The sequence below is a fragment of the Squalius cephalus genome, assembly GCF_949319135.1.
Source record: "Squalius cephalus genome assembly, chromosome: 2".
Classification (NCBI taxonomy): domain Eukaryota; kingdom Metazoa; phylum Chordata; class Actinopteri; order Cypriniformes; family Leuciscidae; genus Squalius; species Squalius cephalus.
The window spans coordinates 20,422,129-20,440,125 of NC_137123.1; the positions used below are offsets into that span (position 1 = coordinate 20,422,129).

The window sequence follows — 17,997 nt, forward strand, 5'->3', positions numbered from 1 at the left end:
ACAGACGTAGCGTGTATGTGTGTTAAATGTATCGACATGAAGTTTGCGCTTGCTCTTTCTCTGAAGATCTCGATGTAGGAGAGATGACAGAATCGATTCGCCAACAATCATTGGTTGAAATATCCCTTTAAGTTTTTGTTTCGTTTTCCAATTAGCTGCCCTCATTACTCAACTAAATTCCTCATTCCTTTTCTTTGTTGTTCGTTTTAGCTATTCACTCTATTGAAAGCATCATTGTAGATTATGTTTCCGGAACAGTTTCACTTAGTGGGAAATCGAACAGGTTTCGTTTAGGCTGAAACCAGCGTGTTTCCTTTCAGTTTAATATGAGAGTGTGTTCTTCAGTCAGCTGGAGTCTTTGGTCCATCAGCTGTGAACATGTTGTGCTACTGGGGAGCGCAGGTCAGAGAGGGCTTCGGTCTCGTACAGCCTGACAAAGTCAAACATGGCAAATGTGGAATACGATCCGTGTGTCCGAAAGCAGCAGTTCAGGACATGTCAGCTGGAAGGAGTTTTGTTGGATTTATCAGGAATGGGCAAGTCTCGGTCCTGAAATTGCGCGGTGAAAACTGTGATCACGATGGAAAACTAAGTATGAAAGCCTGCAAAAAAATGAAACTATTTTTATTTTTATTGTTAAAATTATCATTACAATACTTAAATGTACATTAAATGTAAGATAAATGTCATGTATTCATTATGAAAACATGTTTGTTTGTTTGTATGTTTACAGTCTGAATAGAAGTTGAACTGATGAAAATATTTCATTTACTCCAGAGCCACTACAGCTGAAGAAGGACAGTTTGGGATTCAGATCGATTGTCTGTGGAGGAGCTGGTGTGGTTCTTCTTGATTATGGAGGAAAAGTTCTCTTTATGGACAAATCTACTGTGTGGGGGTATGTTTATAGGCATAACAGTATAAATTACCATGAATTATAATAACATATGTCTGACAGACAGATTGTCTTTTCTCTGCAGTCCTCTTAAAGGTCTGGAAAACAGGCAGGTGATTCAGATCGCGTGTGGAGACCAGCATTCAATGGCACTAACCAAAGGTATTCACAACCATTTCATCTACCAGCTGATGTTTTGTTTTAATCTTTTGACTTCTTATGATTGACATGAATTGATAGGCATTTGAGTGTGGATATACAGAGCTGTTGTTGGTCTTTCAGATGGTCAGCTGTTCGTATGGGGTGATAACAGTCACGGTCAGCTGGGTTTGGAGAAAGAACAGCCCAGCTCTCTGTCAGCTCAACCCGTGAAGAGTCTGTGTGGGATCCCACTGGCTCAGATCAGCGCTGGAGGAGACCACAGCTTTGTGTTGTCTCTCTCTGGAGTCGTGTTCGGATGGGGAAAGAACTCGGCAGGACAGCTGGGCCTCGGAGACACTACAGGTCTGAATCTTTCATCATGTAACTAAATCAGTGATGCAAGGAGGAGATCCAGGCAGAATGATTAAGTCAAATTTTATTTCTTAAAGGCACACACAAGATTTGTACCTTAATATAACAGCTTCAAAGTCATTTAGATGGTAAACGAACTTAAAAAGCAGGGGGCAAAGCGGGGGGGGGGGGGGGGTGGCAAAACCAGCAATGCAGGTTTGAGAGGTGGCGCCCCGCCAAATCTCGCGAGATTAATAACTTGGTTTACGGCACGACGTCACATACATCAACAACATATGAAATGCAGCATCTATGGCAGACATTAGCATGCATTTCAGACGTGAATCATGGCAGAGTCGACGAAGAAAATGAAGAAAGTGCGGTCGGAAGAGTGAAGGAAAAGAAAACGAGAAAAGTATTTACGACAGTAACATTAAAAACATGCACTCCACAGCGACTCTAGGGGTCGCTGTTTGACAAAAACGATAATTGCATAGTATGCCTTTAACAGCAGAAAATCAAATAATAAATGAAGAGTAAAATTTATTCATTCATAATCAAGATTAAAGAAAATTAAAAGTTAAAATCACTTCTAATATTTCACTGAGTATAATATTCTTGCTTAAAGATAAGTAAAGTGGTTGAGAGATCTCTCTTTGAAAAGACGGGTTGCGAAGGAGCAAGGTCTGATTCCAAAGGATAATCTGACCAGTACAGAAAAATATTCTTCCTCTTATGCAGTTGCTTATTGGAACCGAGCTAAGTTCTCTTTCCATAGTATATTGCATCGAAGCAGACACACAAGACACAAACATATCTAGTTTTCATGTTTTCACCATAGACTGTAAAAAATACCACTTTATTCTGAGACGTTCGAGCATTTGTGGTGTATCGGAAACCTATAGACTTTTGCCCTCATCTAGCAAGTACAAAAGTTCACCCTATAAGTCAATCAGCTACATTGAGGTATAAAGATTAATAAAAGAAAAGCATTAAACATACATTTCAAATTATATAAATGATTAATGATAAAACATAAGCAAATGATAAAACATCAGCAAAAAATGTAATTATTTCTTTTTCTGATTCATCAATCAGTAAAAGCACATCCTGTATAAATATACTACATTTGTGCAATACTGTGTCAAATCCATATAAAAGCATTGGAAGTGATGAATTTACTGTTTTTCCACCACAGACAGACACGTCCCAACGGTTGTAAATAGTCTGAACCGAAAGAAAACTATGTCCATCTCATGTGGAGGGGAACACACTGCCACTCTATCAAAGGTAGTGTTTTGTAATATTTTATATATCCATATTATAAATAATACCATATTTAGCATACAACAAACTGGACAGAAAATGTAGTGAATAGTTTGTGTTTCAGGGCGGCACAGTATTCACATTTGGATCAGGAGGTTTTGGCCAGCTTGGGCACAACTCATTTAAAGACGAACATCATCCGCGTGTGGTTGCTGAACTTTGGGGATCTAAAGTGTCACAGGTCACATGTGGGAGGTAAACTAGACTTTTCATAAGCAATCAGTGTTTATATGCAGTAGTGCAGATTTCTTTATATTTCTTCACATGGTTATCATGTCTAACGTTTGAGATCAGCTCAATGATTAGGCATTTGATTCTCTTCTTGAATAAAGACGTCACACACTCGTATCAGTCGAATCGTCAAAGCTGATCTATTCATTTGGGAAGCTGGGAAATGGAGAAATGATCAAGCAGTGTGTGCCTTTCCCTGTGGATCTCTCAACTGGTAATTAAATTATCCTTTAGCCGTAGGTTATTTTGTTATGAATATTTTTATATTCATGATGTTGCTCTGAACTGTAAATGAAATATTTGTTGCACACAGAATGTGATCATAAATACACATTCGAAAAACTCATCGCTGGGGAGAATCATTCCTTTGCCTTGTTTTTCAAAGTAAGACGAGCAGTTTTCATTCATAAATAGTTTTACATACAAATTATTTCTGCACCGTGATTACTTATATTTACTTTTCTGTATTTTGTAGAAGCTTGAAAGTAAGCCCAAATCCAATCCAAGAGGGGTTTTGACATTAAATGACAGAATGATTGACCGATGGGTGTCTGGAAGTGATAAATGGCCAACAATAAAGAAGTGAGTGTTTGGCTTAGCTTCTGTTCACATGATTTTTCATGGTATTGTTATAAATCCAGTGTACAGCATTTGTGTACGCTCTTAAAATATTGTGAAACAACATGTGGTGTGTGTCGTGACCTTAATGCATTTGTCCTTCTTTTAAAACTTAATATTAAATAACACAATTTAGTATGTGAATCTTAGGATTCTTACTTTTTAATTTAAATAGGTTGTGAGAGGTTGTGTTGTTGAGCAATTTAATATATTAGAGCATGTAAATGGACTAAAAAGTATTGGTTTGTTGTTTACAGGGAAATAAACACAGTGTTCTCCTCTGCTGCTTCTCTGAATGGAAGTTTCCTCAAAACAAGGTAAAATTAGGCAGTCTTATCTAGTCATTTCTGTGCCTAAAATCACTCCTTCCATTTATGTATGTTCTGTCTTTGTAGTTGTGATGGACATTATCAGACTTCTGCGGAGCATTGTGGATTGGATTTTGATCTGGTTAAAACATCCTTTGCAAAGTTATTAGAGAATAAAGGGTTGATAACAGAGGTAATGATGAATCCAATGTTAATAAAAAAAAAAATTCATTACATTTTAAACTGCATGAGTGAGATGCAGTTCATGGTTTTCCGTACCTCAGGTGGTGAAGGTAGTTCAACAGAAACTGCTGCCGTCTCTGAATCCAAATCCAGCTGGTGTGGAAGCTCTGAGACTTTACCTTCTCCTCCCTGAGCTCATCAGAGGACTCCAGAAACAAAGACCTGAACTCACTGGAGAACTGGCTTCCAAAATCCTTCAGTTGAATCTAGATGCTCGCAAAGTGTTAGGTAAAGCTGGAGGACCATTTCAACCTTTGTGTTTTTTGGCCATGTTGTATTTGCCTAAGTATTTGTATGATATATTCTCAGTGATGTACTGGTCCAAACTCCCCACCGATTGGCTCAAAGGCTTGGTGAAGTTGTTTCAGAAAGAATGTGCTGAGCTGATTGGCCAGATTTCTTGCGGTGAAACTGAGCATGACTTTACTAGACGCCTGCAGAACTTTTTCCAGGTCCTTCAGATGCTCTATAAGGTGCCTTTTCTAAACATTTGATCTCAAGATGAAATTTAACCTTGTCATTGTATAATAATAGTTCATACTTTGTCTCTGTTGTGAAGGTCTGTTGCACTACCCACAATGACATCACAAACAGTGATTTCATCATTCATGAGATCAACGATCTTTTAGATACGGTGAGAACCAAAGCAATAGTGAATTCTGTGTCACAAAGACATTTTTGGACAACAAACTAAAATACCAGAAATGTCTCTTTTTCTTTACATCATTAGCTGCGAGCCACCGTGGCAGACCTGCAAGGGATGTTTATGGGCTGTTGGCGCACAGAAGATTTCCATGACATAGTGAACTTGAAAGATTACTACTTTGTGAGTATTGAAGGCTTCTGACATGATACATACAAATATTTCAATGACATTTGCATGACATTTTTAATGTTCTATGTTCTGTAACTAACAAATCTTAAAGTACTTCCATGGATTTTTCTTTCAGGGAATTATTGAAATATTGGTCAAGTTCCCTTTTGCAGCTGACTCCGTATCTAAACGGAGAATGTTTAGTGTAAGTCAGAGATGGATGTACATATGCCATACATACAGTACAAATGCAAAACAACTTAATTTTTAACAGTTACCCTCAACCTGTATGGATTACCCCTTTAAAGCTAACATAATTTTACTCTTCTTAGTACTTGCAGAATAAGTGCATAGGGAGCTTTCCTAACCAAGAGATGCTCATGTTAAATGGCAACGTGTTGCGTGTAAACAGGGACTCACTGTTGACAGACACGCTAAAGTATCTCAAACAAAAAACCCACTCATTTTTTAATCTATTAAAGGTAAAAGAATTACAGAATTGAAATCAGAGTTGAAATGTCTGATATTGCATTTTACCTTTACAATGATGGAAACGTCTCCTGTACAGGTGGTGTTCATCGGGGAGAATGGAGCAGATTATAGGGGCTTATCGGCAGAATTCTTCTCCCTCCTTTCCAAGTCTCTTCTCAAATGGGAGAAAAAGTTGCTGGAGATCCATGAGAATTCATTGGTTTGGTTCAATCCTGATGTAAGCTCTACTCCAAACACTCCTTATTCCTAGGCTTCTTATGTGGTCTTCCATATCTCATATGTGCTACGATGTTTGTGTCTTTTCAGCGCACACAGTGTAATAAGGATTTTTACTATCTTGGCGTTATCTTTGGAATGGCGCTGTACAACCATCATTACGTGAACATCGACTTCCCACTGGCCTTGTTCAAGAAACTCCTCCAGCTGAGTCCCACTCTGAATGATCTGGAGGAACTGTCCCCTGTGGAGGCCAGGTAAACCATTCGATTTTACACATTGTAAGTTTCCCAGTGCTTTTACAGAGCTGATCATCGTTTAATTGTATTTTATGAATCCCACATTAGAAGTTTGAAAAGCCTTCTCGAGGAAGATGAGGACGTCGTGGATATACTCTTGTTGGATTTCACAGTAATACAGTCTATATTCACTTGTATAAAAGTGTACACAGCTGTTGTTTAAATGCTTACATGAGCCATTTAACTCTTTCAGGTCAAAGGGCAAGAGCTCATTCCAAACGGAGGTCAAATTCCAGTGACCAAAGTTAATAGGTAGTGTACCACTTGTTTAAAGCGTAACTCTCACCAAAATGCAACCTAGGTTCTTTTTGTGAATCTACCTGAGGCAAACTTTCATTTAAAAGCATAATAAGGTGTTAGCTGTTGTTGTTTCTGGCCGCGGCATTTTGTCAGTTGAAAATAGTCGATCTCCGAATGCAACGTAACAGGGAGAGTAAAGACAAAGAGTACAGAAGTACCAAGAGGCGAAAGAGCTGCAGCTCCGCCATCTTGGACTGAACGCAACACAGCTGTCATAGAATTGAACGATACCGGTTCCAATTCAAACGCGGTCAAGGGAACTAAATAGTAGTTTCTAGTTTTTAATATCTCTATAGCAGACATCCCAAGTCTCCCGGAAGTTCTGGGAGTCTCCCGCATATTGATAGCGGCTCCCTAATGCCCGCAAATTAGCTAAAATCTCCCGGAATCTAGAGCGAGCGAGCGAGCAAGAGCGCGCAGCTTCAAACCGTGTAGAGCACACGGCAGAAAGGGTGAGGGAGCGAGAGACCTTGCGTGTGTGCTGCTGTGCTCATTTTTTTAGATATCAACCTAAAATGTGGAACACAACTTGTTCAGATTTTTTGCTTTAATTTTCTTGCAGTTATAGAGTAAAATATATTTAGTAATATATATATTTTATATAAAATATAAATAATTATATTTTTAAATTTGTACATTTTAATAAACTCAAACTTATATAACTTTTTTTCTGTTTCACTTTCATAATTTATTTCACTTCAACAATAATCTGGCAAATGTCTTCTTTAAAACAAGACCAACCATAGGTCTATATTCCAAAGCATTCTTGAATTACAACCATTTAAGTTTGGATAGTGATTTTCATGTTTACCGGTATGTCATTTGCCAGGTTAGGTGTTCATATATCTCTGAAATTATGCGATTTAAAAAGCCCATTTCGAGTCTTGACTCAATTTCGACCAAATACATAACGTTAGCAAACTGTTACTGCGGTTATGGGATAGCTTACATTAACTTTACAGCACCTGCTATCGTTGACGTTAGCTAACTTTAACGTTAATAAAAACCTTTTCTACTTTACCTCTGGATCTTTGGGGAATCTATGAAATGCTAGTTGATTGGTTGTACACTGGTAGTTGTTGCAGTTAATGGCATTACACTGTTTTCTTTGTTTCCAATTATTTCCAGACATAACGTTAGCTGAATACGGTAGTTGTGCTAACAGTAAAGCCATTGGTTCAGTCCAAAATGGCGACAGCAGTGCCATCTAGCGATTGTTGTCAAAACTGCAACGGAGTTTCGTCTCTTGGTACTTCTATACTCTTTGGTAAAGATGGAAAGCTCCTAAAGCTTAGTTCCATATAAATTCACGGATAATTTGTTGTTTTGTCGTTAGTGAAAATCAATATTGACCTTGTATTTGAAAAAGGATGCTCATATAAGAAACAATACTAAAATTCAGAGTAAGTTCATTCGCATTTGGAGATCGACTATTTTTGACTGTCAAAATGCCGGTGTACACAGCTACAGTTAGTTGTTTAAAATCTTTCTTTTTAGTAAACTCTGTGTACACAAACAATGTTCTCAATGCTCGAGTTCATGTGAAGAGCCCCTGGTGATACTTCGAGCAAAGTTTCATGTTGTGTCGAGCCTTCTTAGTGTTTTAAAAATAGCGATTTTTGATGCTATCATAGTAGTGCCCCATGCACTCCCATTCAAAAGGCAATTTGACTGAAAACGAGAATACGATCAAACTTAAAAGTGGCGTTTCCATCCTAATTATGCTTTTAAACGAAAGTTTGCCTCGGGTAGATTAACAAAAAGACCCTAGGTTGCATTTTGGCAAGAGTTACGCTTTAACTAACCTCATCCTTCCCTCACACTTCGTAACAAATACTTCCCTCGCATGTAAAAATGACCCGAACTTTTTCTTTTTTTCTTCAGAAAGCTTATTTCATTTAATTTTGATGATAATTTTTCCAACTATCTATCAGTCTGTCTGTCTGTCTGTCTGTCTGTCTATCTATCTATCCGTCCGTCCGTCCATCCATCTGTCTGTCTATCTATCTTAACTCTTCAAGATGGCCAGACTTTTTGATTTTATTACATATCTCTCAAGCTTGTCTTGATTTTTTTTTTTTTTTTTTTTTTTTTTTTTGCAGACAGAAGTACGTGGACTTGTATGTCGACTTTGTTTTCAACAAGTCTGTGAAGAATCAGTTCAAGCATTTTTCAAGAGGTTTCTCTGAGGGCTGCCCGCTCGATGTCTGGAGCATGTTCCACCCTGAAGAACTGCAGGAGCTTCTCCACGGCTCCCCTAAATATGAATGGTTGGAGCTTCACCAGGTAAATGTATTAGCAGAACTTGCAAATTTGTAACAATAATTTAACAAGTATTTAAGACTTTATCTGCTCTGTCTTCAGTCTGCTTCCTATGAAAGATGTTCTGCCTCTGATGAGCTTATCAAGAACTTCTGGACTGTTTTCTTTGAGTTCTCTGAAGAGAACAAGAAGAAGTTTCTGAGTAAGCTTAAACATGAATTTATTTATTTTTTTAAAAATGTATGCATCTACAACATCATATAGACATTTAAGGATTGTTATTTTTATTGCCTCACATCCTCGCTCCACCTATTTTTCATCAGTGTTCTTGTATGGATCGGTCCGTGTACCTGTGGGAGGTTTCTCAAAGCGTCCTCTTAAGATTTGTCAGTCAGACGGTCCTGATCCAGATCACCGTTTGCCAGAGGCCCAGACCTGTTTTGGCAAATTAATTCTTCCCAAATACAGCAGTATCAACACACTTCGCAACAAACTAGTACATGCAATCCACTTTTGTGAGGTTTTTGGACGAGAATGAACATCCATCGATGTTCCAAACCTCCAAGGTTCCCCAAAATATACAAAACTAAGTGTATGTTGCTAAAACTTGTAGGTTATCTGTTTTTAAAATGTTACATGAACTATGTGATTCTTTCCCTGAGCTTCTTTCAGTCACAAGTTTGAAATATAGATGCAACACAGCTCAGTCGATTTAAATATTTCTCTTAAAACTGTAAATAATTGTAAATAAACAGTAGAGATGTCAGAATATATATATATATATATATATATATATATTGTATATATATTTTTAAATGACCTTACATTGTTCATGCGTTACAGATGGGAGAATAACTGAACTAAGGCATTTTGTAATTTTTATTATCATATATAATATGATGCATTGATGCATGTATTCTGGTATGTCACCTCATAACCTTATTGTATGTCCTGTTATTTGGTGGTTCTTCAAACATATTTAAATGTGTAAATAAATAAAAAGACAATGTTGTTGACTCAATTCTCAAATGAGAAATATTTTCTCTCAAAACAAATAAGCTAAGATTGCTGAACAACAATTTGTTTCTTGTTCACATTAGATTTTGATTTCTCATTGATTTAAGCATGTATGCAAAAGTGTCAGTGTCAACAAAGAAAGCAAAAACATGACATTTGAAAATATTTCCATGGTGAAAACAAAAAAACATTTTGACCAGTGTGGCTCACACACTATGACAAAAGCACTTTTTATTTTGGTGGCATTGGCCAATTTACTGACACATAACTAGCATGAAATAAACGTTTTGGACCAAAACGTTTATTTCATGCTAGTTACTGTGTCAGTAAGGATGTTACATTTTGCAGACATGATGCAATAGAATTGTTGCAGCAGAAACAGTTGTGACATTTGCACTTACATTTTAGAGAATTTTACGACTGTTTAAAAAAATAAATAATAATAAGCAGGTGTTTTTTTCTGACTTGCGATGCCTTCGCTAAATGCAATACCAGCTTTCTCCAGCAGACGTCAAACTTGTCCTGTTTTTGGTGGAGCTCGTTCAGGTTTGAGCCAATTAACAGCAGGTGTTTCTTGTCACACTGATATGCAACTACAAATGTCTTGAGGTGGAGGGACAGCCTCAGAGAATTAAGCAGAGGAACGGTAGCAAGAAACTGCAGAGATGTGGCTGAACTGTCTTCTGGTTGTTTTTCTCAGCTCTAATCATTTAGTATACTCGCTCCAATCTGAAGATGCTGACACTGATATTGATATTGACATTGACCCAGAGGAGGAATGGGACTCGATGGAAAGTTTCACACTAAGCCCAGATGATGATGATGACGACGAGGACGAGGACGATAGTGGTGACAGTGATGGATTTATGACACAATTCAAAGCTGGTTTACCGGACTCAAAACCATTTAAAGTCAAAACCGATTTATCAGACTTAAAACCAGTTCAAGACAAAGACGGTTTATCGTGGTCAAAACTACTTCAAGTCAAAGACGGTTTATCGGACTCAAAACCAGATCAAGACAAAGACGGTTTATCGAAGCCAAAAACATTTCAAGACAAAAACGGTTTATTGGCCTCAAAACCACTTCCTCCGCTAATGCTACCGGGGTCGGTACGAATACAGGCATCTATGCTGTATAAAGAACTTTTCACCCCAGAAAGGGACAGTAGGCCTAGGCCGGTGCCTCCGCTGCTCAAATCAATACTTCTGGCCGAAACGGCCGATGTGAAACCTAAGAAACCTGTCTCTGACCCGAATATGGATGTGATGTGTTACATGGACCGGATTCACGTGAGAGTGCGGAGAAGTTTGTTTGCCGACCCCAGCGCATGGAAAAACCTGAAGCTAGGAACGTGTGCTGTCAACAAAGGCTCAGATACTCATTATCATTTTTTGTACTATCTGAAAGGATGTGGCATACAACGAGGGGTTGGTGACGGCATTTTCTTTTTATCGCTTCCCCCTCCACTCCCGTTCTTTTTTAAATTATAAGTTAATGCTGCTGAGGGGTGTTTCTACTACAGTGGCTGTGTGAGTGACTGTAAAGTTGACATTTCTCTCTTTGACTGCTGTTATCAATCTCTCTCTATATTTTTCTCTGCTCTTTTGGAAAGTTGTAAAAACACTGGAGTTCTTTTGCTTTTTGATGAAATCGAAACAAATGTAGTCTCTCATTCACTGCTATAGAAGTTTACCCATGTAATGTGAAAAGGGTCGAGTCAAATGCATTTTTTTTGGTGATGTGATATGTCGTTTTATTTCAGGAGGATGCAGATCGTGTGATTTACTCGAACACGCTCCACTATGTGCCAGATGACACCGATCTGATTGTGAGGGAACAGCCGTTTAGGGTGCCTATTCGATGTAGCTACACAAAGTAAAAAAATGGTTTAAATTTCTGGTACATTTTAAAGCGTTAATTGTGTTAAATGTAATTGAGTGGCTGCTTTTGTTTCTTAAATTAAGGTTCCATCGCTCTTATAAGGTAGGATTCTTACCCCACATAGCAGGTGGAATCTTGTACAAGACCATACAAACTCGAACAGGGCCCACACTTGCTGCAATGGATGGTATAAGTAATCTGTTTTCACTTTCAAGTATTTCTATGTGTATTTGAAACTTATGTTGTAATGTACCTGTAAATTCCTTTTCTAGCATATATATATATATATATATATATATATATATATATATATATATATATATATATATAATATAGAAATAAAATATTGTGTGTATAAAAATATATGGTGTGTGTGCAAAAGTTTGGGTCACAGTTAGACACTTGGAAGAGAATTACAAAAAAATCACTCACCTTTTCTTTGTGAGGTAACTTTACAACTTTGTCATGCTGACAACAAAGCTCTATATAAACCCATAAAAATCACTGTACAGCTCATAATACAAATGCTTTTGTATATTAATTCTGTTTAGTGCTTTTATAATGAGCTTCACATTTCTGTTTTTAAATTCTCCCAAAATTTGGCCACGTTCACTTCCAAGTGCCTCACAGTGTTTGTTTGGGACTGGTCAAAACTGTATTTTGTGACTAATCACCATAATGCCACAAATTCTGTTGATTGAGGTTAGTTTGTACTGAACTGGTAATATTGCGTATGAAAACTGTTTTGTTTGTGCTTTCAGCGTCTTGGAACTTGCCTCCGGCTGGCCAGAGCTTTGACCTTGGAAAACCTGTCTGCTTTGAAGCTAAAAGTCCCAGCATGGGAACAAGAAAACGGCTGTACCTGAACAGTTGTTTTGTCACTTCCAATCCAAGCGCTTGGTCAGCGGATAAATATTCTGTTGTTGAGAATTATGGGTAAATATCTGCATGCTTATTTATAAAACGAAACAAGCACATTGTTGCGTTTTCTACGTTAATTAAATACCATTAAGGTTGACTGCAGTTTAGGTTTACTTTGCTCGTTTCATAGAACTTCATGTTTCAGGATAAACTAAACAAAATACCATCAAATTTACTAGAGGTTCTGACAAAATAATTGCTGCAGTCTATTTAAAAAAAGCTTAATTTGAATGATTCAATGACAAATACAGTTTAACAATCACATGCTGGTGTAATGATGTAATTGATACAATCGTTATTTTAAGAGTCAAGTTACTCTAAAAAGTATTTTTTTTTTTTCTTTCTTTGGTACAGTAGACCGTTTATATCCAAACTATAAACTAATCACAAAAGTACTGGGATAATTTGAATGTTTGTAATCAGTGAATCTTTAAGAATGCAGGTGTTTAATTTGAGATAGCAATCTTTTAACGATTAATTGTGCAGCTCTATTGTTTTACTTGGTTATGTTGTGGTAAAGAGAAATTTATTTGGAGTTTCCATTTTGTTCCAACTTTATCTCTGTATAGATGCCTGGTGGACAGTAAGAAAAGCGCTCTGACAAAGTTCTACACCAGTGATGACAAGATGACTGTGAGACTTTGTGTGGGAGCTTTTCTGTTTAAAAACATGCCACAGTCCAAAAAGGTATAAAATGTTATTTTTATTTTTATTTTTTTTTATACATGTTTGGCTTGTTGACCTCCTTTAAAAATCCCCTCTTTTCTTGATAGACCATGTTTTTGCATTGTGAGTTGGACTTTGGACCAGAGACTCCTACACCTAGTGCCAAGTCATGCATGTATAACAAACGCACCAAGATGTGAGTTTACAAGCACAAATTTATTCCCAAAATGTCTTCTCCAATGATGGGATCTCCCATGCATATCCTGTTATTAAACTCTCATTTTGAGAGTTAAAGGTGCAGCAAGCAAAAACTGTTTTTTAAAATTACAAAAACAAACAAGTCCCTACTCCAATGGATCACACCCCTATCTTGATAGCTCTGACTCCAAATTCATGAACAGCAATGCACAAGCATCCCCCCCATGAGTGGAGACGCCCATTACTGCTGATTGGCTACAAGTGTTTTAGTGCTCTGTCCAATCCACTTACATCAGCGTTTCTCAGAAATTGCTTATTGCACCTTAAGACTTTAAATGTATACACGACTGTGTCATTTGTGTGCTTTAGGTGGACTGAGCTGTACGGTGATGACTCTGTCTGTAAATGCTGTGCATCTCAATGTCCTGGTTCTCCAAGGGTGTCTGGTCAGTGATAGATTTGTTTCCCAAATTAAGTTTGATTTGCTCGAATTGCTTTCTCGCTGACAAGTTTTTCTGTCTCTAACAGGCAAGTCATTGATCACCAGTGAGTCCTGGGAATTGAAGATGGGAAGGGAAACCTCATCACCAGAGGAGCCCTTGCCGGAGTTCCCTTTAGATGGCGATGACGAGTCTTCCTGGGAATCAGATGATTACTAAGAGGATGCCTTTTACCGATGGCAGATGTTTTAAGTTGGATCATAGAATGATGCTGTTATAGTCCATGTGGTGATGCGTTGTCAAGCTAATGTAATAAACTGAATTCACTAATACTTTCCGTTCCTTTTATTTTTTCTAAGAGTAAACATTTGAATGCATAATGAATTTTTTTTTTTTTAAATATACAATCTCAAATTAAATGGTGCTTTTACAGAACATTTCTTACTGATCCATATTCGTGTATCAGCACTGGTATGTTTCTAATCATCTCCAGTAAGTGTCTGTTGGTTTTTAAGTACAGCTCATTGTTTAATAAAGGTAGAAACAAGTTAATGGGCTTTCCTGCTCTAAACTCTTCAGGAAATCCAATTTCAGTAGGAATTAAACGGTTCCCAACCAGGACGTGGTCAAACACTTTAGCTTTGATTTTCTGTTGGAGTAAAGTCAGCAGATCATTTAGTCTCAAAACTATGTGCTCAGGGTCCCAAGATGAGGGTGTGTTGACAAGAAGATGCAGCAGTGCGTTCTTCAAGTGGTAGCTTGTTAGCCCACATGGTCCAGTCAGGTCAATTTGGTGTTTGTGTAGGAAGGAAAGGATCTGTAGACAATGAATATGGCAAGCATTGTCTGGAAGAGTTTTGGTTACATGCTTTAGGAGGGCGTTTTCGTAGCGTCCAAAACACATGGGCCAATGGGTATCAGAAAATGTGGCAGAGGGAAGATAGGAGATCAGATGTACCTCTGTGTCTTTAAACCTGACCACGGGAGTGAGGCTGAACAGGATGGTCTGTCCTGACCTAAACTTAACTTTGAGACTTCCAGGGTTTTCCCGATTCTGGAATATTAGCTCAAACTCATATTTGTGGCTTATCTCTTTCCATGCTTTCACAATGGCTGTTTTAAACCACTTCTCAACATGTGTTTTTGCAAGATATGAGCTGTTCTCTTGGCATAGAAGGTCAATAATGTTACTTTCAGCCACATGATCCTCTTTTTTGTTATCTGGATGTAAAAGGCACAACATATCATCGTCATCTAGGTTGGAATTGTTACAAGGGCAGATTGAACTGGCACTGCCTTTGACCATCTTGACTTTGCAACAGTACTGGTTGGTTGAAGAACGTCTACTTTCTTTCAAAAGCTCAAACTCGAAGCTATACAGCTTTGGTGGGATGATGGGTATGTGTATGTCGCAAATGACGCTCTTCTTTGAAGCCCATTGCTCGTATAAGCTGCCAACGCCAACAAAGTCCGCAATCTCCAAGTCTGAACCTGCAGTGCTCATATTTCTCATGGTTTTCAGAAGTTCGTTCACAAAACCCTCTACAAACTCACAAGTTTGCCAGCTGTAACTGGGTGTAACCAGGACATGGAAGCTAGTTAAAGTCGTGTTATCAATATTAGAAGCTAGTGAGGAGATGCTCAGACATCGTGTCTTCCATTGTAGTTTGGAGCCCTTTTCCAGGAACATTTTCAACACACGAAATAATGAAATCAAGGAGAGTGTCTTCCAAAAGTACCAGCTTAATGTGTCCTCTTGATCACTAGATTGTTTCTCTTGAGTTATCACTGTCAACTTTTGGCTTGAAGTTGGTGTTTTTTGGTCGATGAGTAAACCCTGATCACGATGTGTGTCAATCTGGTCGCTTTGTGGCTTTTCCGGCTGTGTCGCATCCCCCCGAGAGACATTCTGGTCCACAGTAGACCCTGACAGATCCACATTGACTTCTTCATGTGTTAGGCCTCCCTTTGGCATATGCAATGTCCATTTGTCTTTGTCAATATCCAATATTTCCTGGTCATCTGGTGCAAACGCCTTTTGGCGGAAGTCATTTTGCTCTCCCACCGGGGACATTTGCTCCTCATGCTGCACTGTGGTCTTGACATTTGGCGTAATTTGTTGAACATCTGACGTGTCCCCCTCTCTTCTTGGCATCCTGTGATGATTTTGTGGCACTTCCTGATTTGAATGTGGCAGTTCATTGGAAACAGCGTGCTCCCCTTGTTCCAGCTTTGCTCCCTCCTCCAGAAGAACAAGCTCATGGTTTTGCATGCTCACTGTCATGCCGTCATCTTGGTCGTGAGAGACATTGTGATCCTTTGAGAGCAGCAGACTGACGGCGACGACAAACACACGTAGAAGCGTGTCCTCCATCCTGTGGATGAAAAAAGTTTCTTCCTCTTCACAAAGCTGTATTTTCTCTATTGAAGTATTTGAAAAACCATAAGCTACATCATAACTGACAATAAAGAATAAAGTAACAGTTGAGTAATGGGATGCTTTTGCAATAATCTAGTATAATATATTACTGCTCTGTAGTTCCGGTAGCACTTGTGTATGTCATTCTCAAATATTATTTCATTTACATTATCCTTATTGATTAATGCACATCTTTAATATCATAAAATAACTTACCTCTCAATATCACACCTTTAAGCACAGAAAACAGAGTCTCGGTGTAAAGCTGAAAAGAGAAATAGGCTGAAAATGTTTGGGTTTTTTTGCTGCTCACACAGGATGTACACTGTCAGAGTTTGAGTTTGACAACACACTTCCTGAATACAGAGGTAAAACCCCTTCCTCTTTTTTTAAATATATACACCAGTGAGCGGTGACATACCTCTACATGCAAAGAAATATGCAAGTTTGTACGACTGCTCTGTTTGAACCAAAAAATTTAGTATGAATCACTCACAGTCATTGACTGTTATTGCATGTAATCAGTGATGCTTATTAAACTATTTATAAATAGTGCTGTTAAATTACAGAACTGTTATAAGCTAATTAATTTCTTGAAATAAAAAGGGCAGGTGAAGTAAGATCTTGTAATAAAGAGTGCAATGCATATTTTTCACCATTGTGATTAGTAGAACGACAAGATATAGGCCTAGGCTATCGATATTTTACAGATAGCTGAGGTTGCCGTTTCTGTAATCAAGCATTTGCGAACTGTTTGCAATTAAAAACTTAGTCACCTCTTTGATGTTGTCTTTAATGTGCTTTACCTTGTTAAGATATGAGTCAGCTTGATAAATATAATAATTATGAAAAAATCGACTCCAACCAAGGAGAAGAATCGATTCTAGCTTGGGAATTGATGAATCGTTTTTTTTGTCAGCTCAACCCTTACATACATATACATATATATTAGCAAATATAGTTGATTTAATTCATTAATAACACAGCATCAAGTTCATCAAGCTTCAAAAGTTTTCCAGCAACTGCACTGGAACCTAAAACTCAATTTGAATAGGGTGAGGCAATACCTTTGCATGTGCTTTGAACCACACTGCCTGTTACCATGGTTTTACCATGTATGTAAATACATGCAGTCTGTGTACTTCAAATAACACAAAGACTTGTGTGCATTGAAACTGAAATCACAATGTTTGGAGGGACAAAAAAATGAAACAGACGAAAGATCAACAGATCAATCACCTTTATGAACTGAGAATCGATTGCATCACGTGAAAGAATGTGTGTTGGATGTTTCGCGTGGCAGAGGAAAACTGTGTGAGTTGAGTAAAGTTGGCAATACATTCACAGATTCGAACTTCCCGGGTCAATAACTCGTGAGCTAAACGTTACTACACAAATAACACTCAAATTTTCCTCAAAACGAGCTTTCCCTCGCAGTGGACAAAATACATTGATCTCTATGCGCAGGCGTTCCGAAGGGACCGTCTGCAAAGTGCAAAACCCGAAAAGCGTTGCTACGAAAACAGTCAAAAACTTCACTGTCACACACTATAGTGTCATCAAATTCAGTTCACACATCACTGCTGTCCTGATGGTTATACTACAACACTTATTATGTATAAATATATTTTTGCATAATTTTTATGATTATTATTTATGAAAAATATTCAATAACTACACTGTAATTCACTGTATTGTTGCCAAATTCAGTTTACACATCATTGCTGTCCTGATGGTTATACTACAACACTTATTTTGTGGAAAAATATTTTAATTGTATGATTGTAAATTTATCATTTTTTATGATTTTTATGAAAAATACTTCACTGTAATTCACTGTATTGTTACCAAATTTAGTTCACACATCACTGCTGTCCTCATGGTTATACTACAACCAAGGCCGCATTAATGCACAGGCTTACCTGGGCTGAAGCCCAGGGGCCTCCCATGTTCAGG

At 37.9% G+C, this 17,997-nt stretch overlaps 3 protein-coding genes across 3 annotated transcripts; 2 read left to right on the plus strand and 1 right to left on the minus strand.

Moving 5' to 3' along the window:
- The first annotated feature begins 73 nt into the window (after positions 1-73).
- On the plus strand, positions 74-9,388 carry herc56.4 (HECT and RLD domain containing E3 ubiquitin protein ligase 56.4). The gene is made up of 24 exons (XM_079897732.1): positions 74-592; positions 778-898; positions 981-1,057; positions 1,178-1,399; positions 2,586-2,677; positions 2,778-2,908; positions 3,046-3,158; positions 3,258-3,328; positions 3,420-3,526; positions 3,820-3,879; positions 3,958-4,063; positions 4,155-4,341; positions 4,423-4,586; positions 4,673-4,747; positions 4,844-4,939; positions 5,064-5,132; positions 5,260-5,409; positions 5,496-5,636; positions 5,726-5,892; positions 5,983-6,046; positions 6,128-6,186; positions 8,337-8,520; positions 8,599-8,698; positions 8,820-9,388. Exons 1-24 carry the CDS (start codon positions 379-381, stop codon positions 9,032-9,034), a joined length of 2,985 nt encoding a protein of 994 aa, XP_079753858.1. The 5' UTR covers positions 74-378; the 3' UTR covers positions 9,035-9,388.
- Positions 9,389-10,107: 719 nt separating this feature from the next.
- On the plus strand, positions 10,108-13,841 carry zp3c (zona pellucida glycoprotein 3c; the record flags this gene model as incomplete). The annotated part of the gene is made up of 8 exons (XM_079897755.1): positions 10,108-10,943; positions 11,279-11,391; positions 11,481-11,584; positions 12,159-12,333; positions 12,888-13,005; positions 13,092-13,180; positions 13,552-13,628; positions 13,711-13,841. Exons 1-8 carry the CDS (start codon positions 10,179-10,181, stop codon positions 13,839-13,841), a joined length of 1,572 nt encoding a protein of 523 aa, XP_079753881.1. The 5' UTR covers positions 10,108-10,178.
- On the minus strand, positions 13,190-16,405 carry LOC307174076 (inositol 1,4,5-trisphosphate receptor-interacting protein). Its single transcript, XM_079897744.1, has 2 exons — positions 16,258-16,405; positions 13,190-15,997 (listed from the first exon to the last, which is right to left on the minus strand). Exon 2 carries the CDS (start codon positions 15,994-15,996, stop codon positions 14,050-14,052), a length of 1,947 nt encoding a protein of 648 aa, XP_079753870.1. The 5' UTR covers position 15,997; positions 16,258-16,405; the 3' UTR covers positions 13,190-14,049.
- Positions 16,406-17,997: the final 1,592 nt, after the last annotated feature.

Bases quoted from the DNA above. Each gene is read 5' to 3' on its own strand.
- herc56.4 (XM_079897732.1), top strand. From the start codon at position 379: ATGTTGTGCTACTGGGGAGCGCAGGTCAGAGAGGGCTTCGGTCTCGTA. The intron at 6,047-6,127 runs GTAATACAGTCT...TAACTCTTTCAG, and splicing joins TACTCTTGTTGGATTTCACA to GTCAAAGGGCAAGAGCTCAT. The intron at 8,699-8,819 runs GTAAGCTTAAAC...ATTTTTCATCAG, and splicing joins GAACAAGAAGAAGTTTCTGA to TGTTCTTGTATGGATCGGTC.
- LOC307174076 (XM_079897744.1), bottom strand. From the start codon at position 15,996: ATGGAGGACACGCTTCTACGTGTGTTTGTCGTCGCCGTCAGTCTGCTG.